This window comes from Salmo trutta, chromosome 25 (assembly GCF_901001165.1).
Source record: "Salmo trutta chromosome 25, fSalTru1.1, whole genome shotgun sequence".
In the NCBI taxonomy this organism is placed as follows: domain Eukaryota; kingdom Metazoa; phylum Chordata; class Actinopteri; order Salmoniformes; family Salmonidae; genus Salmo; species Salmo trutta.
In genome coordinates, this window is record NC_042981.1 from 9,869,925 (window position 1) to 9,892,188 (window position 22,264).

General features: G+C 40.6%; 1 protein-coding gene across 1 annotated transcript; it reads right to left on the reverse strand.

Annotated features, from left to right (window-relative positions):
- Window positions 1–468: 468 nt before the first annotated feature.
- Window positions 469–17,050, reverse strand: slc22a3 (solute carrier family 22 member 3). Its single transcript, XM_029714177.1, has 11 exons — window positions 16,619–17,050; window positions 8,571–8,674; window positions 8,149–8,303; window positions 7,551–7,719; window positions 7,221–7,338; window positions 6,565–6,680; window positions 5,607–5,821; window positions 5,047–5,155; window positions 1,434–1,546; window positions 1,052–1,151; window positions 469–895 (listed from the first exon to the last, which is right to left on the reverse strand). Exons 1-11 carry the CDS (start codon window positions 17,048–17,050, stop codon window positions 880–882), a joined length of 1,647 nt encoding a protein of 548 aa, XP_029570037.1. The 3' UTR covers window positions 469–879.
- Between the last annotated feature and the right edge of the window lie 5,214 nt (window positions 17,051–22,264).

Below are 22,264 nucleotides of genomic sequence, written 5' to 3' on the forward strand. Positions count from 1 at the left end.
GTCCTGTAGATGGCACCATGTGCTCTTTTTAAAGGATGGGCCCCTATCTCTTAAAGGCCCTAGGATCCATATGTACAGGGATGGTCAGACAGTTATTTTTTTAAATTTAACCTTTATTTTACTAGACAAGTCAGTTAAGAACAAATTATTATTTACAATGACGGCCTACCCCGGCCGAACCTGGATCAATTGTGCACCACCCTATGGGACTCCTAATTACAGCCGGATGTGATACAGCCTGGAATCGAACCAGGGACTGTAGTGATGCCTCTTGCCCTCATAAAACATATTTTGATTTTTGTAACACTTTTTTGGTTACTACATGATTCCATATGTTTTATTTCATAGTTTTGATGTCTTCACTATTATTCCACAATGTAGAAAATAGTAAAAATAAAGAAAAACCCTTGAATGAGTAGGAGTTCTAAAACTTTTGACCGGTAGTTTATATATGAGGGATTGGAAATTCTGCAGACGATTACGTTGATAGAAGCTACAATCTATCTGCAATATTAAAGCTAATCTGCTCCCTAATCTTTTATAAAAATATTTGCTATTGTCATCTGGATGTTGAAAATGCTATTGTATTCCATCAGTCCATCAGTTTTAATTTTCCAAAATGTATTACAGTACACAATTACTTTCAATATCATATTTATCATAGGTATAAAATTGTGTTCATTAAACAAACAATTGTTATGGTATAAACATTTTATTTTATGATGTTATAAACATGTTATAGACAAAAAGTTTTTAATTTTTTTGGAGTAACAGATAGCAGTACATGTATAAATGTGTGTGTATTCTGTGTGAAATTCACCAAAATATATGGAATATGTTAGATGATGTAGTTATGTTGGAGTCTTTTCCTTTTGAGACTTATCTGTATCTCCTCCTGGTAACACAAAGAGGGTACAATAAGGGACTAATGCTAATTAATATAAACATAAACATAAACGTAAACAAATACACAAACATAAACATAAACACAAGCATAAACGGAAACAAATACACAAACATAACCAAAACATAAACATAAACACAAACATACCCATTTAAGTTCTCCACGTCTTCTATGGTCTCAGGGAAATCGATGCCTCTCATCTCTGGTAATAGCATGACCAGTCCACTGTACAACACGGACATGACACCTACAGATACACATGGTACAGTATTATCGAGCAGTTGAGCTGACAGTTCTGAGATGCAGAAATATGAGCTGTATATCACAGTAAGATCAATCGTTTGACGTCAATGTGAGAGTTTAATGATATTTTCTTCATCAATTTATCTGCATGTATTTCTAAAATACAAAATATGCAAAGAGGAGGGCACTCAACCAACGTGAAAAAAAAAAGTATAATCTTTGCAAAATATAATATATATATATATATTTTTTTTTTGTTTAAATGTAAAATACAATTGTGAAATACCATAGAGGAAGAGAGGCAGTTCCTGCCAGATACTGGCCAGTCTGTACAGCAAGAAAGGGGCAACTATAGCTCCTATATCACTGGCTGATGAGCACACAGACACGCCCAGGTTTCTGTCAAATACAAGTGATATTAGGCTTGATATACAGTACACTACGTCATATCAATGTGATTTCATTATTCTTTTCAAACACTCGATCATACAGTAGTGTTTACACATATTCCAATGTGTATTATTGCATGTTACTGCATATAGTACTAACAGCAGTGTTGTGTTCGAGACTGCCTAAAGCAAGACCGATTCAAGACCAAGACCGGAGAAAATTGAGTCAGAGTCAAGACCAAGCCTGGAGAAGACTGAGACCAAAAAAATGGGAGTCCATTTCAAGACCATGATTGTAATTTAGTCAAATCACCACTATAATAAGAGTTGAAAATGTCCAGTATTTCTGTGTTCATATTTCAGAACAACATCTAGATTCTTCAGACAGTTAGAATAGTGAAAAAATACATGTTGAGGGACAACAGAACCGCTCTACAAATTATTGCTAACCCAAAAACGGTGGGGAACAATGGGCCGTCTACTCCTTTAGAGAAGGGCTAAGGATTTATAAAATAATTATTATAATATGTAAGGATCTGGGTGTAGCTGGTGCAGAGGAGTCAGGCGCAGGACAGCAGAGATGAGTAACACAAGGAACTTTACTTAAAATTTCCAAATACATGAAGTAAATACCAAGCCCACAAACATCGGACCGAAATTACAATAAAACAGTCACGCACAAAAACCATGGGGAAAACAGAGGGTTAAATAATGAACATGTAATTGGGGAATTGAAACCAGGTGTGTAAAACAAAGACAAAACAAATGGAAAATGAAAAGTGGATTGGCGATGGCTAGAAGGTCGGTGACGTCGACCGCCGAACGCCGCCCGAACAAGGAGAGGGACCGACTCCGGCGGAAGTCGTGACATAATAATAATTATGTTCTGATTTAATCTCTTGAGTTTTTGTTGGAAAGGAAAGAGTTAACACAGAGTTAGCCCTTGCTAGTTAGATTGTGTTGACATTCACAGCCTTAGTTACATTCGTCCGTTTTTTGTCCAGAATATTGAGTCATTGAAACTGAAACAGTGCATCCCGAATGGAGGCAACAAACTACGTACCAGCCCAGCTGTGATTTACAACCTGATAGCAATATTATTTCTGTATTGGTGAATTATATTAATCATGCATTGAACTGCATCCATCTATTCTGACAACAATGCCTTACTGTACATTATGGAACGTTGAGTCAAATAGAACATATTTTAAAACCTCTTATGAAGTTAGTTTTGTAGGATAAACTGGGTAATTTTATATTTTTGACTGATATTATGATTGTCTGTTTGTTTCATATCTGCAAAGTATTTAAAACATTGTCAGTTCCACTTCAAACTCACTGGTTACTTTGTGAGCTAAATGTGACATTGTTGTGCAATGGGAAGTAATAGTTGTACATTTCGATTGGGAAATGCTTAATGGTTGTATTTTTGTATTATTATGATTGGGACCTACTGGTTTACAATGTCAGAGTTTATGGACTGCTTATCTATTAACATCATGCTGTGTGTGACTGCTGTCTTTCCATCAGCCCTATCCAATGGAGTAGTGGAGCCTGGAGAAGTGGGTATACTCTAATTTTGCCAGAAAGTTACCAATCAATGTCCAATCAATCATGGAGAGGTTCATGTGGACCTCCCTTGGAAAAGCACTGCGCTCGTGAACCTTGGAGGAAGACAAGCAGTGAGAGGTTCATGTAGAATGTAGCCCATGACAGAGAAAGGCCCCCTGAGTGAAAGATCCTGTGTTTTCCTCTAGATTTGTCAGATTTTCACTCTCAAAATCACCATTTTGTTTTTATAGAAAAAATGCAAACATTTGATGGTCTAAGTCCTCAACAATGCTTAAACCACATCAATCTGATTGGGTGGGCCTGTCAGGTCCTGACTCCCCATTGGGTGGGCCTGTCAGGTTCTGACTCCCCATTGGGTGGGCCTGTCAGGTTCTGGCTCCCTATTGGGTGGGCCTGTCAGGTCCTGACTCCCCATTGGGTGGGCCTGTCAGGTTCTGGTTCCCCATTGGGTGGGCCTGTCAGGTCCTGACTCCCCATTGGGTGGGCCTGTCAGGTTCTGGCTCCCCATTGGGTGGGCCTGTCAGGTTCTGTCTGATTTTGGCATGGAATGACATCGGTAGCCGGTAGAGTAGGAAAGACCTTTCAATTCATGATATCGACCAGTAAATGCTAACTAAGGCAACAATGGGGGGTGTAGACATGGATGGGCCTGGGTGGACACAGGCCCACCCAATGGGGAGTCAGGACCTGACAGGCCCACCCAATGGGGAGCCAGCCAGTAGGTGGGCCTGTCCGGTCCTGACTCCCCAGTGGGTGGGTCTGTCAGGTCCTGGCTGATCTTGGCATGGAATGACATCGATGTCATTCCATGCCAAAACCAGTTGAGAGCTGAACACTCTTGCTGCCTGCAGATTCTGTTGAAACTAGGCTATGTGTGTGGTGCGCATGTGAATATATTCCACGTGCTTTGCGATTGTGTAGGCCTGTTTTGTACTACATAACTGATAAATCATACACCTCCACTACACTACTTTGATACACATCAGTAGGGATTAAGAAGTGAGTATACGCAATGCCCACTGACAAAAAAATGGGCATACGGTTTATACCTGTGTATACCCTCCACTACACTGTCCCTTTCTGTTTTACAAAAAGTTGCTGTCCTTTCAGAATCATTGGTTGCTGTCCTTTCAGAATCACCAACCTGTCACTTACTGAAGGTCTATAGGTTCGCCACTTCACAAACATGTCTATAATAAACAAAGCTGTTAAGATATTAATGTTTAAAGAAAGGTGTATATATTTGGACTGGTGAAGCGGTTTTATGTGCTGACTGAATGGAAACGGATAATTCTGAGTTTTTTACTCTGCTGGTCTCAGCTGATCTCATGAAGAAATTACGAGTCCTCATTTGACCGAGACTGAGTCAAGACCGTGTAGAAATGTATCTGACACCGAGACAAGACCGAGTCATAATGTCACGACTTCTGCCGAAGTCGATGCCTCTCCTTGTTTGGGCAGTGTTCGGCGGTCGATATCGCCGGTCTTCTAGCCATCACTGATCCATTGTTAATTTTCCATTTGTTTTGTCTTGTTTTCCCACACACCTGGTTCTCATTTCCCTCATTATTTGTTGTGTATTTAACCCTCTGTTCCCCCCATGTCTCTGTGTGGTATTGTTTATTGTAAGTGCTTGTGCACATTTGTTTGACTGGTGCGCGTCGGGTTATTGTGCCCATATTTTGTATTTCTTGTGCCGTTGGTTTTACTATTAAACTGCTCCGGCTACTACCTAGTTCTGCTCTCCTGCGTCTGACTTCCCTGCCACCAGTTATGCACCGCTTACACATAATGTGGTAACGAGACCGGACTCAAGACCGAGACGGGTCCCGAGTACTACAACATTTACTACCAGTATGTAATCCAGGTTGTAAAAATGTTAGGATTGAGCAGCATTAATGACTTGAGTTTGATGTTATTATTTGGTTTCACTCTCACCTGAGAGGTGTTGGATACAGCTCAGAGTTAGCAAAATTGACAGTCTCAAATCCAATGGCGACAGAAAGCCTCCCAATGATTGCTATGGCTTTCTTCAGCCACGGATAGTCTATAGAAGATGAAAAGAGAAGGGGGAATAGATTAACCTACCCATCATATTTTAACGGCCAAATTAAGCAGAATGGTCATCCCAGAATGTTAAGGATGGGAATACAACAGATAATCTCATAACGAAAGTAAATGATCAGAAATAAAGAGAGGAAAATAAAAACCAATAAAATGGGGAAAAGCAACTCTCAGAATCCATTATTTTCAGTCTGAGCTTTACGATGTCAGTTATCAATCAGAGTTGTGTAACTGAGTTTAATTGGTTGACCTCCATCTTCAGCTTGAAATGCCACCACCAGGAGCAACGTGGGATTGAATCCCACCCCAACCACATTCTCACTTTCTCCCCTCTACAATAACATCTGCATTTTGAGGTTAATAATATAATAATGCAGAAAGTGGACAAGTCTCTATTCTCCTATTTCAAATAATACATTAAAATACCAACTCACCTACTGAGACGAAGGGCACTATGAGGCAGGCGACTCCTCCTATGAAGTTAGACACAGCCATGAGAGGTCTCCGTCCAACCCTGTCCACCAACAGGTAGAAGATGAGGCCGGTGGGCAGCTCCACGGCTGCAGAGATGAAAAAATCCCGGAAGATATTGTTTCCGGTGATCGCCAGGCGGAGAACCAGCCCTTGGAATACCACTGCGCTCGTGAACCTTGGAGGAAGACCAGCAGTGAGAGGTTCATGTGGAATGTAGCCCATGACAGAGACAGGGTGATGTTTTGGATCAATTGATCTGAGGACTTCCTGTACAGATAAAGTATTTTTCGACGGGCGTCACAGAACAGCATGCGGCACTCACCTGGCACAACATCATTTCATTTCCATGGTGATGAGGATGTGTGGCATTTGTTCAATTAAATGCAGTAAAATATTTTTTTACAGTTGAGTGCAGCATGATATGATGCTAACTGCATCTGTATGTAGCCTACTCTTTTACAAAAAATGATTTGAGTGGAACAGTAAACATCATGAACAGTGCACATTCCATTTCAAATGTGTCTGGCACCAGCTATGACAGTTATTTGGTGTATGTGGTGAATTTTCTAAACTTTTACTACAAACATCCAAACTGGTAACACTTGTAACGAAACCAGTTTTACATTCAAAACCTTTCATTGTGCATTCATTTTGTTTGTAGACATCACCACACAACCATTGACCCAAAATATATGTGTTGTGGATGGGGATAGAGGAAAGGTCACAGGTTCAATCCCAGAGCTGGTTTAAATTTGTTCTGTTTCTACCCTATCTCAAACCTTAACACTTACTTTCAAAATTCGGGAATTAATGCCTAAACTTGACCTTTGAAATTTGACGTTTATCCCCGCACTGGACAAACGTTAAATAATGAAGTGAGACCGTGATATCTTGTTGCCCAGTTGGCTTGTCTCTTACCAAGCATAGATGAGGATGAGAGTGTTTCTCCTCATGTTGGAAGTCCTAAACAGATCCATGAATGATGGACGACTTATCTCTGCCTCCTGCTCCTGCTTCTCCTCCAGAGGATCAAACTGAAAAAAGACTGATATGTGATAAGTGATATGCCTGACGATATGCCTGACGCTGTGCCTGATGATACCCCCCCAGTGTGTGTATCATTTTATGCTATCCATGTCCGGATAATAATAAAATAAAAAAATGCTGGAAAAATATATTCAGGATTGATAAACTGTTGCACTAACTGTGTGTCCTTTCAGTTCTACAGTACATATCAGCCTCCCTTCTTCCATCTGTAGATAAACTGTAGATAGCAGTTTACACTACTACGAAGAGAGCTTCCTGAAGCACAACAAGATGTTTCAGACACTACTACGAAGAGAGCTTCCTGAAACACAACAAGATGTTTCAGACACTACTACGAAGAGAGCTTCCTGAAACACAACAAGATGTTTCAGACACTACTCCGAAGAGAGCTTCCTGAAACACAAGAAGATGTTTCAGACACTACTCCGATGAGAGCTCCCTGAAGCACAACAAGATGTTTCAGACACTTCTCCGAAGAGAGCTCCCTGAAACACAAGAAGATGTTTCAGAAATCAAAAGTAGGCAACCTCTCTAAAATTCTCAGGGACAGTTCTCTTATTGCACTTGGTAATGTTTTTAACGATCCTCATAGCCTCTTTGGTTCTTCGTTGTGACAACAACCAGCGAGGAGATTCTGGAATGAGCCTGAAATGGAAAATATATTTTAATATTTTAATAATAATAATCAGCTTAATTTCATAGGTTTTACTCAAACCCCTGGACACCACACACTATAGAATCATCTAGCTAAATTGCATTTTTATAACTGTTTTTACAACTGTCACCAACTTGGTGTGTGTGTGTGTGCGTGTGCGTGTGCGCGTGCGTGTGCGTGTGTGGAAATATTGACATATTACCAAAAGTAAGTGATGAAGATGAAGCAGGGGAGACTCATGGCCAGCTGCAGGGTTTTCCAGGAGGGCAAGAAGTATGCCAAGAGAGGTAGGATGGTCATCCCAGTGGAATAAAGGGTACGGGACACCAATGAGACAAACTTCCGGTTGTTTGAGCCAAAGAACTCAATGACTATCAAAGACAAAAACAAGAAAGACCACAATAACAGAAACGTCGAAGCAGAAAACCTCCCATATCATTCCTCTGAAAACTAATACATGGACACTGACTTTCTACCTAAAAACCTTGTATGGACTGTGTTTCTGTGTTTCTGTGTTCATGTGTTTCTGTGTTTCTGTGTTTCTGTGTTTCTGTGTTTCTGTGTTTCTGTGTTTTGTTTCGGTGTTCTGTGATTTATAATTTTGCATATATTATTAATACATTTTTATTTTGTAAAAACAATACCCATGTGTTTCAGTGATGTTATGTGTGACTGCCATGTGACTGCATTTCTAGTCAACAAAGAGCAGAGAACACCTCCTTTACATAACAGTATTTCACATTTAAGGCTGGATTCTGGTGCTTCCATACCAGTCACTGTTATTTCAATAAAGAACATACTAAATACATAGCTGACTGTCCATGCTCCCTTGCAACAGAAGCCCTGGAGAACTCTGAAGAGCAGCAGCAGGGGGTAAGAGGGTGACAGCATCACAACTATCCCTGACACCCCCAGGCCAAACATAGACAGGATGAAACAGGGCTTCCTTCCAAACCTGTTGGAGGAGGAATAATGAAAGTGTTTAAGAATGCAACTGACATCATTAAAAGGATTAAGCAGCATGTCAGAATAACTATTTTTAAGGAAAGGTAGGCTACTACTGCCTTTCTGCAGTAGTAGCCTACCTAACGGTGTTTTTAGTCTGCTGCATAAGGGGAATGCTCCCATAATACCCATACAGGTTATATTGACAGTATTTATTTACATTGATTGATGCTATGTATTATTATTATTACAGTGTTTAAACAAAATGCTGATGTACCTGTCTGCCAAGTATCCAGTGACAAAAGCACCAATGAAGAACCCTCCAGCCAGGGACACCTGAATCAAATCTGCTAGCCATGAATCCTCACACACTAAGGAAAACTGGGATAAATAAAGAAACAAGTAAATAAATAGATAACATTATGTATATTGGTGACAAATGCACCTTTTATATTGCTGAGAAAACAGATCCTTGCTCAAGGGGTGACGTCATGCTTAGTTTAAGATGGAGTGACCCTTCTCACTGATGCTGACATGCTGTCAAATGATTAATGATAAATGTTGCACTTTAACTTTTGTTGGTATTTGAAGTTATCCTGAATAATAGGCTATTCAGTAAATTTACCGACCATGCACTTGCAACAGAGTGTAATTCATTCATTCCTGACCCTGACTTGGCTCTAGAAAATGTACCCTTCATATTTGTTTCTCTGGCAGATAAACACGCTCCTTTTAAGAAGTAGCTTGATTTAGCCTTTTTAAGTTCTATCTCTGACTCTGCTGGAGATCCTTCTAAATGTTAGAAAACAGTAAATGCACTGAAGCATACAAATTCCTCTCCTCCCCTGCCTAAGCAAGTTCTGTCTGACGCTGGACTCATCACTGAGAAGAATAGCATAAGTGATGCTTTTAATCATCATTTTATCTCAGCAGTCTTTTTATTTGAGAGAAACGGTGGTCTAATTGACCCTGGTCAATCAATCGACTGCTCTTCCCACTCCCAGCCTCTAGCTGACTTGTCGGTTAACACGTCAACCTCTAGTGAATCTTTGTTTTCATTTCAGCAATTTACTATCTGTGATGTCCTAGATGCCGTGCATAAGATTGATGTAAAAAAATAAAAAATCCACTTGGGCTGATATGCTTGATCCATTTTCACTGCAGCTCTCTGCCCCCCTCATTGCTGAATCATTAACCCATTTATGATTTTTTTTTGTATATATTATGGGTCCCCATTAGCTGCTGCCTTGGCAAAAACGTATGTGTTATGGCTTTACACCCCCTGCTACATTGTAGATAAAGAGTTACCTGTCTAACAGAACACAGAGGGTGTTCTTTAATGGAAGCCTCTCCAACATAATCCAGATAGAATCAGGAATTCCCCAGGGCAGCTGTCTAGGCCCCTTAATTTTTAAAATCTTTACTAACAACATGCCACTGGCCAGTGTGTCTATGTATGCGGATGACTCAACACTATACACGTCAGCTACTACAGCGACTGAAATAACTGCAACACTTAACAAAGAGCTGCAGTTAGTTTCAGAATGGGTGGCAAGGAATAAGTTAGACCTAAATATTTCAAAAACTAAAAGCATTGTATTTGGGACAAATCATTCCCTAAACCTCTGTGGAAATTGAGCGAGTTGAGGTAACTAAATTGCTTGGAGTAACCCTGGATTGTAAACTGTCATGGTCAAAACATATTGATACAACAGTAGCTAAAATGGGGAGAACAGACTCCTTCACTCACGCCGCCAAACATACCCTCGTAACACTGACTATCCTACCGATCCTCGACTTCAGCGATGTCATTTACAAAATAGTTTCCAATACTCTACTCAGCAAACTGGATGCAGTCTATCACAGTGCCATCCGTTTTGTCACCAAAGCCCCTTATACCACCCACCACTGCGACCTGTATGCTCTAGTCGGCTGGCCCTCGCTATACATTTACATTTAAGTCATTTAGCAGACGCTCTTATCCAGAGCGACTTACAAATTGGTGCATTCACCTTATGATATCCAGTGGAACAACCACTTTACAATAGTGCATCTAAATCTTTTAAGGGGGGGGGTTAGAAGGATTACTTTATCCTATCCTAGGTATTCCTTAAAGAGGTGGGGTTTCAGGTGTCTCCGGAAGGTGGTGATTGACTCCGCTGTCCTGGCGTCGTGAGGGAGTTTGTTCCACCATTGGGGTGCCAGAGCAGCGAACAGTTTTGACTGGGCTGAGCGGGAACTGTACTTCCTCAGAGGTAGGGAGGCGAGCAGGCCAGAGGTGGATGAACGCAGTGCCCTTGTTTGGGTGTAGGGCCTGATCAGAGCCTGAAGGTACGGAGGTGCCGTTCCCCTCACAGCTCCGTAGGCAAGCACCATGGTTTTGTAGCGGATGCGAGCTTCAACTGGAAGCCAGTGGAGAGAGCGGAGGAGCGGGGTGACGTGGGTCGCCAGACCCACTGGCTCCAGGTCATCTATAAGTCTATGCTCGGTAAAGCTCCGCCTTATCTCAGCTCACTGGTCACGATAACAACACCCACCCGTAGCACGCGCTCCAGCAGGTATATCTCACTGGTCATCCTCAAAGCCAACACCTCCTTTGGCCTCCTTTCCTTCCAGTTCTCTGCTGCCAATAACTGGAATGAATTGCAAAAATCGCTGAAGCTGGAGACTTATATTTCCCTCGCTAACTTTAAACATCAGCTATCTGAGCAGCTAACCGATCGCTGCAGCTGTACATAGCCCATCTGTAAATAGCCCACCCAATCTACCTACCTCATCCCCATATCGTTTTTATTTACTTTTCTGCTCTTTTGCACACCAGTATTTCTACTTGCACATTACCATCTGCTCATCTATCACTCCAGTGTTAATTTGCTAAATTGTAATTACTTCGCTACTATGGCCTATTTATTGCCTTACCTCCTCACGCCATTTGCACACACTGTATATAGACTTTCTTTTTTTGTTATATTTTGGTATTGACTGTATGATTGTTTATTCCATGTATAACTCTGTGCTGTTGTTTGTGTCACACTGCTTTGCTTTATATTGGCCAGATCGCAGTTGTAGATGAGAACTTGTTCTCTTCTAGCTTACCTGGTTAAATAAAGGTTAAATAAAAAAATTAAATAAAAATATATATAAAAAGAGAAGTCTGTCCATAATAAAGCGCTGCTCTACCTTCTTAACAACACTATCAAAGGCCCCAGTTTTGTCACACCTGGACTCCTGTTCAGTCGTGTGGTCAGGTGCCACAAAGAGGGACTTTTGCAATTGGCTCAGAACAGGGCAGCACAGCTGGCACTTGGATGCACACAGAGAGCTAACATTAATAATATGCATGTCAATCTCTCCTGGCTCAAAGTGGAGGAGAGATTGACTTCATCACTACTTGTATTTGTGAGAGGTATTGACATGTTGAAAGCACCAAGCTGTCTGTTTAAACAACTAGCACACAGCTCAGACACCCATGCATACCCCACAAGACATGCCACCAGAGGTCTCTTCACAGTCCCGATGTCCAGAACAGACTATGGGAGGTGTACAGTACTACATAGAGCCATGACTACATAGAACTCTATTCCACATCAGGTACCTGATGTAAGCAGTAGAACCAGATTTAAAAAACAGATAAAAATACACCTTAAGTAACAGCGGGGACTGTGAAGCAACACAAACATAGGCGCAGCCACATGCATACACACACATGATAATATAAGCAATATACACATATGTACACATTGATTTTGTGTTGTAGATATCTGGTAGTGGAGTAGGGGCCTGAGGGCACACACTTAATGTGTTGTAAAATCTGTTATGAATGTATTGTAATGTTTAAAAAAGTGAAAACTGCCTTAATTCTGCCAGACCCCAGGAAGAGTGGGGATCCATAATAAATAAAAATACAAATACATACAGTGCCTTCGGAAAGTATTCAGAACCCTTGACTTTTTCCACATTATGTTACGTTACAGCCTTATTCTAAAATGGATTAAAAAAATTTAAATCCTCAGCAATCTACAAACAATAGCCCATAGTGACAAAGCAAAAGTTTGAAATGTATAACATTTTCCAAACAGAAATACCTTATTTACATAAGTATTCAGACCCTTTTCTATGAGACCTGAAATTGAGCTCAGGTGCATCCTGTTTCTATTGATCATCCTTGAGATGTTTCTACAACGTGATTGTGGAGTCCACCTGTGGTAAATTCAATTGATTGGACATGATTTGGAAAGGCACACACCTGTCTATATAAGGTCCCACAGTTGACAGTGCATGTCAGAGCAAAAACCAAGCCATGAGGTTGAAGGAATTGTCCGTAGAGCACCGAGACAGGATTATGTCGAGGCACAGATCTGGCGAAGGGTACCAAAAAATATCTGCAGCATTGAAGGTCCCTAAGAACACAGTGACCTCCATCATTCTTAAATGGAAGAAGTTTAGAACCACCAAGACTCTTCTTAGAGCTGGCCGCCTGGCCAAACTGAGCAATCGGGGAGAAGGGCCTTGGTCAGGGAGGTGACCAAGAATCCGATGGTCACTCTGACAGAGCTCTAGAGTTCCTCTGTGGAGATGGGAGAAGCGTCCAGAAGGACAACCATCTCTGCAGCACTCCACCAATCAGGACTTTATGGTACAGTGGCCAGATGGAAGCCACTCCTCAGTAAAAGGCACATGACAGACCGCTTGGAGTTTGCCAAAAGGCACCTAAAGACTCTCAGACCATGACAAATCAGATTCTCTGCTCTGATGAAAAGATTGAACTCTTTAGCCTGAATGCAAAACATCCTGTCTGGAGGAAATCTGGCACCATCCCTAGGGTGAAGCATGGGGGTGACAGAATCATGCTGTACGGATGTTCTTCAGCGGCAGTAACTGGAAGACTAGTCAGGATCGAGGCAAAGATGAACGGAGCAAAGTACAGAGAGATCCTTGATGAAAACCTGCTCCAGAGCACTCAGAACCTCAGACTGGGTCGAAGGTTCACCTTCCAGCAGGACAATGACCCTAAGCACACAGCCAAGACAACGCAGGAGTGGCTTCAGGACAAGTCTCTGAATGTCCTTGAGTGGCCCAGCCAGAGCCCAGACTTGAACCCGATCAAACATCTTTGGAGAGACCTGAAAATAGCTGTGCAGAAACGCTCCCCATCCAACCTGACAGAGCTTGAGAGGTTCTGAAAAGAAAAATGGGAGAAACTCCCCAAATGCAGGTGTGCCAAGCTTGTAACATCATACCCAAGAAGACTCAAGGCTGTAATCGCTGCCAAAGGTGCTTCAACAAATTACTGAGTAAAGGGTCTGAAATCATATGTAAAAAAAAAATTCAATACAGTTTTTGCTTTGTCATTATGGGGTATTGTGTGTAGATTGATGAGTAAAAAAAAGCATTTTAGAATAAGGCTGTAACCTAACAAAATGTGGAAAAAGTCAACGGATCTGAATACTTTCCGAAGGCACTGTATCTACAACACAAAATCCATGTGCACGTGTGGGTATAGTGCGCATGCTATTGTATGTGTGTATAGTGCGTATGTTATCGTGTGTGTGTATAGTGTGTATGTTATCGCGTGTGTGTATGCACGTGTCTGTGTCTATGTTATCTTTGAAATGCATTCTAAATGTGCATCAGTCAAGTTTTAGACCAGATCATAGCACTATCTCTGCTGCATCCCTAGTTATAAATGATGTGCTTAATTGTATGGATAAAGGGCAACATTCTGCTGCCCTCTTTATTGACCTGTCGAAGGCTTTCGATACTGATGATCACTCACTGCTAATTCAGAGGCTTTCCTCAATTGGCCTAGACCAGGCTGCATGTAACTGGTTTTAATAAATGACTTGACAGACAGAGCTTAATGTATAGCTACTGATGGTGTTAAATAAGGTTTCCTGGATATTACGAAAGGTTTGGGTCCTTTCCTTTTTAGATTAACAATATCGATATGTCTGTAAAAAAAATAACTCTGTGCAACTTCCAGAGCGCGTTGACTGTGAACACTGAGGCTGTACCCGCTTTAAGTTACAGTTTTAACAGTTGACAAGTAGGCTACTCTGGCTATTTGATCATAATGTAGGCCTACCAGAGCGACCTACCGTCAAAAACGATAGAGAAATGCATCCCATAATATTTTAACATGGAAATAGCTGTTCTATCATTCAGCCTACAGTAGCAGCCAATGTGTGGTGTTCAATGTAGACCTACATTACATGAGACTTTTAAAAAAAATATGCAGGCCTTGACATAAACCTGTTGATCCACTTGTCCTTTAGATAAGGAGGTGACAGAAAATGTTGTTGTGTTTTTTGATGGAAGAAACCACGAGTATTACAGAGAATAAGACAAATTATGCTACCATCTGCCTACTGGCTACTTAGTTTATTCAAGCCTGTCTCAAAATACAACACTGCCCCTTTAAGACAAAAAAAGATTTGTACCTGTATTGCTTTTCAAAGATGTCTAGAAATGCACATGTTTTGTGCTCTTGTAGGAAGCAATCACTTCCCTTGCTGACTACAAATTATCTATAGCTGAGCTAATAACTCACTAACTAGCAAAGAATATGAACAAAATGTGACCATGTGGCTACATGCATCTCTCTCTTTGATCTCATGACAAGCGCATCTACTCACGACCGCTCATGCTGTAAAAGTAAATGGCACAGATCCATATATGGCAATGGCCTATCTGCATATAGGCCTACTGCAGCTCTGATTGGTTATTCCGCACGGGTCTGTGCACAGTACAGCTGAGTCATGTGCAACAGAATTCAACTCTGATGTATTCTGCCTACAACAAAATATCTTGCATAGTTCGTTTTGTTTCGGTATGTTACATTGAAAGTGGTTAATATTTCGTTGATTCGATCACAATTGTCACAGTTAAGGGAAACATCGATAGTCTTAACTAACAGGGAAAACTCTAGAAAGTTGAGTGAAATTCAATGTGGTGCTTCTCTCTGTGGGGTGGTCCAAGGGGAGCCGCGTGGCAGTCTAAAACTAAGTATATGTTGTTCTCTAGAGCACCATAAAAATAAGTCAGATGATTTGACCATATGTACTTTGGATGGTGTCCATATTGATCGTGTCCCTGGATAGATGAAAAGCTGTCTTTTAAAAAGCAAATTGAGGAGTTAATAGAAAATTACTAAGTAAAAGGGAGTCACCCAGTAAATAAGTCCAAAAGTATTTGGTTTTAAATATACTTAAGAAGCTGAGAATACAAATATTGTTCTATAGAAATAGGTTCTGCCTCTCGATAAGTAGTAGAAAGCAAGTTATTCAGTCAAAGTTCCTATCTGTCCAAGACTACGGCGACAGCATTTATCGCAGGAGGTTGGTGGCACGGTCATTTGTGAAGACTGGATGGTGGTCATAGCTGAAGCGAAATGAACAGAATGGTATCAAACACACGGTTGCCATTCCATTTGCGCCGTTCCAGGCATTATTATGAGCCATCCTCTCCTCATTATCCTCCACTGTTATCTATATGAATGGAATATTCACATGTGTAAACATACTGAATTATAATTGGATGCATTGTACCGCCGTATCATACTGTGCTATGATTGGTTAAGACCACCCAGATGGTTAGGTCATGGTCAGTTGATCATGGTTGGAGATAAGTGAACATGCCAGTTGTAGCTAGCTAATAAAGAGCTACGTTAAGAAATATCCTGTAGTACTGCATTTTATTATTTTGTACAAAGCGTGCAAAACAAGACAATGAACACAGCTGCTACTTCATTAAAGCTGTAAGATGCAGTTTATCATCATACACTGCACTGTATTATGAGCGACAGTTTTAGCACTCATCAGCACTCTGCATTCTAGGAAGTTGGTTGGCCCTCTTTGATGTCATGTAGGTTGATACATTGCTATGTTTTCATTTATAAAGCACTTTTACAAAAAAATCCCACTGTACCCAACATCATCAGTAAACCTCAGACATAGGAGTTACCCCCCCTGGTCTCAGCTTTTAGTTATTGCATCTTAATTGAGGAACAATCTTCAACATGTACTGAAATGTGCTGTTCTGGTACCTCTTTGTCAATTCAGGATGCTGATTGAGGACCTTTTTACTGATGAACATCTTTGTTTTTCATGACCATGTTTTTCTTTCTGCTTGCATTTTGTATTTATATTGATGTGTGTATTTTCTGTAATTTAATTCGGGGCTCATCTGTAAAATATACCTTTCATCTCAGTATGACTCCCTGATAAAAGGTTAAATAAAATTAATTCATTCATTAAATTATTTCTTAGTAGAATTTGAGCTCCTGAACTTCCAGACACTGCAGGGTTTTTTGAAGACCACATTTACCTCTGAAACGATAGTAGTGCGAGACGGATCAAACACCCAGCCGCTGTCGCACGCGACTACCGGTAACTGGGTGAGATTAGAAATCAAGGGCCAGTCGGTGAGGTCACTGCAGTTGCTCTGGCTGCCGTTCCAGAATTTCCAGGCCACATCGAACCTCTGGCAGCGGCTGTAGGCACCCAATGCATCCTGCCCCGACTCATCCAACAGCGGGACGGTGAGTTCACGCAGCTCCTTGTCTGTCCAGTCACATTCATCCTGGATGCGCTCTGTCCCCGAGGTCCGGCACCAGTGCGCGGGAGTGTTCCCCAAGAACACGACTCCTACGAGGACGAACGCGAAGGTCAGCACCGGCAGAGATCCGAGGACAGTGATTCTCCTTTGGTATGGTCCGTAATCTCCGATGTGGACGAGCAGGTCATCTAAATTCGGCATTGTTTTATTGTTTTATCTTGGGTTGACAGATGTCACTGGTGGCGAGGAGGGCTCATCATCATTTTAAAGAGAGCGTCAAGTAATTTGACATGGCACTCCTTTTGTTCAAGTCAATCATTTGGTTCGGTTGACTCCATGCATAATTGTACCTTACTACAGATGTAGAATCTTAATTTGATCACTCTGTTGCTGCTGATAATTGCCCTGCACAGCAGGAAATACAAACTTGTAGTGTATTCAATATTTAAAAAGGCTTTTAAGGTTTGTAATTTCCACTTTGAAATGTCAGACTTGATTTGCCCTAACAAAATGTTCACAACCCGTAAAAAAACAACAACATTTAATTATAATAATTCACATTTCCTTTTTCTTCAGGATCATTTTCCTGCTGTAGCAAACTGGCTCAAATGAATATCCTACATATGTAGAAGTAGAGGTGGGGCTAGTCTAGAGACTTGTTCAAAGTCCCTCAAGGAGAAGGAGAAGACACTCAAGAAAGGGGCATCATGACCTAAGCAGAACTGTGGGCTCAGTAGGCTAATATAAATTGAACTTGATACAACACCATGTGTACAGATGTATGATCTTAACTTGATCACGCTGTTGCAGAACTTTTCTGCAGTGCAAGAAATGTAAAACTCGTAGTGTATTTGAGATTTTAAAAAGATTCTGCAGGTTGTAATTTACACTTTGAAATTTCAGACTTGATTTTCCCCAACAAAAACGTACATGAATTACAATCCACATAATAATCCAAATGTCTTGTTGCTACATTATTATTTTCCTGCTGTAGAAAACTGGTTCAAATTAAGATTCTAAATCTGTATAGGTTGACAGTCTGAAGTATTTTCTGCCTGTAGTTGACTTCAAGGGAGAGGCCTTTTCCTGGTGCTCTGCCCATACACTGTACACTATGCAACATATATATGCAACATATTATGCAACATATATATGCAACAACTATGCAACATATATATGCAACATATGCATATATATGCAACATATTGCATTTAGCCTATATAAAATGCAATATATAACAGACGGCAAATATTTACACAAAAAGCAACCTAATATTACACAGTCAAACTCTCAGCCATTTAGTAAGTTCACCATTCTGCCATTCTCACTGTTAAACATCGCATGAGTTGAACATCAAATGAAAGTGAACATATTCAGAGTCTAAAAATAATGCAGACTACAATATCCCCTCAGACTTATTTATTTCATAAAATAATTTTATAGAAGAACTGACTAAATGTCACAATTCTTTTTAAATTCAATATATAAAGCATGACAATATAACTGACAAGAGTCCATTCAAAGCATTCAAAGGCTGCTTCAATAGGTAATCTAATCTATTATTATTATTTTTTTAATCCCCCGTCCACGCAGGAGGCCTTTTGTCTTTTGGTAGGCCATCACTGTAAATGAGAATTTGTTCTTAACTGACTTGGCTAGTTAAATAAAGGTTAAATAAAAATAAAATAAAACAATTAAAAAATGTATCTCGTCTGTCCAGTTGTGCAACATTTCAAGAGACTTACTTGTTTAATTTCCTAACTTGGCCTTGAGTACCGGGGCACGGGACACAATAACACAGTAATAATAATAAGACATCCACAAGTCAATACATAACTGTTTTGAGGATTTGAACAGAATGTGAGATTGAATACAATAAATGCCCCAAAAAATCCCCTTGAAGCTCATTTCCTTTTTGTCTTTCCTAAACACTGCATTTTCATGGTACTGAAACAAAACAGGGAACAATCTTCCAGGACTATATTACATTTCTTTATTCGACAAGGACAAACCCTTATCTCAAACTCTCCTTTAGTTCCTGCATGTTTCCCAAATGACACCCTATTCCCACATTAAATAGGTAATAAGGTGCCTGGTCAAAACTAGTTAGTTCACTAGGCTATAGGGAATAGTGTGACATTTGAGACAGCCCTGTAGATAACATGGACGTTCAAAGGAGACATTGTCCTCATATGAAGCTATTTGTTACCCATCTGGATGTAATAAACAGGACTCTTCATTTTGCATGACAGACCATACATGGGTCACTGCTCTTCAGCAGAGCTGTCCTTTTACATCTGGCTTTAATGGTCACAACTGTTATTAAAGTCTAAGTTTTATAACTTCTAGATTTACTTTACATTAAAGGTAATAAAAGATCTGAGGACTCATTTTGAAAGTTGTGGGCTTTGACATATTTCAAATTCACTGAATTCACATTCTCTAAGATACAGCTGTCTTGAATATATCGTAAAGAATAACGTGTCAGTATAACATACCCAGGTATACTGCTCTTCATAATACAATGTTTTATTATTATCATTTTTTTTAGACATAATGATCACTAGACTAAAAAAGATACTAAAGAACTACCTAGAAATAATTGACCCAGGTTATCTGTAATCATGATCTAAACAACAACAATCAAAACTGTGCCGCATTCCTGCACCTTATGTACCATAGTAGGTACAGTAGAAGAACCAAGCTCAAAATTAGAGCATGGGTACATGACTGACATCTACGGCATCCAAAACACTTTCAAAAAGGTATACAGCAGCAAGAAATTAATGATAACAAATGCAATTTACCACGACAATTTGATAAATTTACCAAGACAATTTAAATACTTTCTGAAGGCACTGTAAAAGACTGTTAGACCATGTGAGATTTGGTTGTTGGTTCTAAGATTAGTTTAGCTAGGTACTGTAGTCTCCTAACAGCTACTGTTCTTCTCTGGCACTGGAGACTATGGTCCAGGGGTATTCAAATCTTATTCTACAAGTATTGCTGTTCTACCTCGATAATTAATTGCGCACACCTGGTGTCTCAGGTCTAAATCAGTCCCTTATTCGAGGGGAAGAATTTAAAAAAGCAGTGAACTGGCTTCAATGTCCTTGGGACATCACAAAGTGTTTGCCTTAAACCTGGAGGTTTTGTCTGGTTCCCGGTTGTTCCTGGGGATGTCCCCAAGGAAGTTTTTAGGACATTCTTGGGATGTTGTCTCATGGTCCACTGGAGGTTTTGCCTAGATCCCGGTTTGTCCCGCAAACGTTTTTAGGACGTTCTTGGGCCGTTATATCATGGTCCCCTGGAGGTTTTGTCTAGTTCCCAGTTTTTAGGACTTTCTTGAGATGTTAGGTCATGGTCCCCTAAAGGACCCCTGAACGTTCTTGGGACATTGTGTCATGGTCCTCTGGAGGGTTTTTGTCTAGTTCCCGGTTTGTTCCGGGGACTTCACCTGATTGTCGCAAAAAAATATTCTCCCCACCCAAAAATGACTGACCCAGGACACCCACGCCCTAGTTTCATTACACATCACCCCTTGTTACTGTTGCCATGGACATCAAGGCCCTGAATGGTGAACCACTGATCCAATCACATCTCTTTGTCTTTGGGCAACGCGCACAATTCTTTTAACACACCGTTTTCAATTTACATATATGACCAACTTTGACTACATTGTGTATGTTTATTCATAAAGTAATTATTATTCAACATGTCCTCACCTGGTATTTGAACTCACATCCTCTTGGTTCATGGCATTCTAATCTTCTTGCTACACCACCTTGTTTGTACTGAAGACTGATTTCATCTGTAGGGTTATCCCTACACTTTGCAATTCAACGTAACTATCATCTTTGTTAAAAATAGACTGAAGAAAAACTATTATATTTATCGTATCGATTCAGGAGTAAGATTAAAACAGAATAATATACAGTACCCCAACAGCATACTTTTAAAAATCTAGGCAAGTCCGTTATGAACACGTTTTTATTTACAATGACGGCCTACCACGGCCAAACCCTAACGACGCTGGGCCAATTGTGCGCCGCCCTATGGGACTCCCAATCACAGCCGGTTGTGATACAGCCTGGAATCAAACCAGGGTCTGTAGTGACGCCTCTAGCACTGAGATGCAGAGATGCAGTGCCTTAGACCGCTGCTCCACTTTGGAGTATGTACTGCAGGTCTGTTTATAGGGCTGTCAGTATGTACTGCAGGTCTGTCTATAGGGCCGTCATTATGTACTGCAGGTCTGTCTATAGGACTGTCATTATGTACTGCAGGTCTGTCTATAGGGCTGTCATTATGTACTGCAGGTCTGTCTATAGGACTGTCATTATGTACTGCAGGTCTGTCTATAGGGCTGTCATTATGTACTGCAGGTCTGTCTATAGGGCTGTCATTATGTACTGCAGGTCTGTCTATAGGGCTGTCCATATGTCCTCTACTGCAGGTCTGTCTATAGGACTGTCATTATGTACTGCAGGTCTGTCTATAGGGCTGTCATTATGTACTGCAGGTCTGTCTATAGGGCTGTCTTTATGTACTGCAGGTCTGTCTATAGGGCTGTCTATATGTACTGCAGGCCTGTCTATAGGGCTGTCCATATGTCCTCTACTGCAGGTCTGTCTATAGGGCTGTCAGTATGTACAGCAGGTCTGTCTATAGGACTGTCAGTATGTACTGCAGGTCTGTCTATAGGGCTGTCCAAATGTCCTCTACTGCAGGTCTGTCTATAGGGCTGTCAGTATGTACTGCAGGTCTGTCTATAGGGCTGTCCAAATGTCCTCTACTGCAGGTCTGTCTATAGGGCTGTCAGTATGTACAGCAGGTCTGTCTGTAGGACTGTCCGTAAGTACTCTATTGCAGGTCTGTCTATATGGCTGTCCGTATGTACTGCAGGTCTGTCTGTAGGACTGTCAGTATGTACTGCAGGTCTGTCTATAGGACTGTCAGTATGTACTGCAGGTTTGTTTATAGGGCTGTTAGTATGATCTATACAGCAGGTTTTGCACACACCTACTCATTCAAGGGTTTTTCTTTACTTTTACTATTTTCTACATTGTAGAATAATAGTGAAGACATCAAAACTATGAAATAACACGTGGAATCATGTAGTAACCAAAAAAGTGTTGAACAAATCAAAATATATTTTATATTTGAGATTCTTCAAAGTAGCCACCATTTGCCTTGATGTCAAACTTTTTTGGTTTGTTCTACATGATTCCATGTTGTTTCATAGTTTTGATGTCTTCCCTATTATTCTACAATGTAGACATTTTTTTAAATAAAGAAAAACACTTGAATGAGTAGGTGTGTCCAAACTTTTGACTGGTACTGTATATCAGCCTACTCCCAGCTGTATAAAGTCCTCAACAGCATTCTGCATTTCCTTACATCCAGAGAGAGATA

Coding starts and splice junctions, on each gene's coding strand:
- slc22a3 (XM_029714177.1), bottom strand. CDS start 17,050: ATGCCGAATTTAGATGACCTGCTCGTCCACATCGGAGATTACGGACCA. Junction 8,304..8,570: donor ACTGGATACTTGGCAGACAG/GTACATCAGCAT, acceptor CTCCTCCAACAG/GTTTGGAAGGAAGCCCTGTT. Junction 5,822..6,564: donor CTCATCCTCATCTATGCTTG/GTAAGAGACAAG, acceptor TCTTCCTCCAAG/GTTCACGAGCGCAGTGGTAT.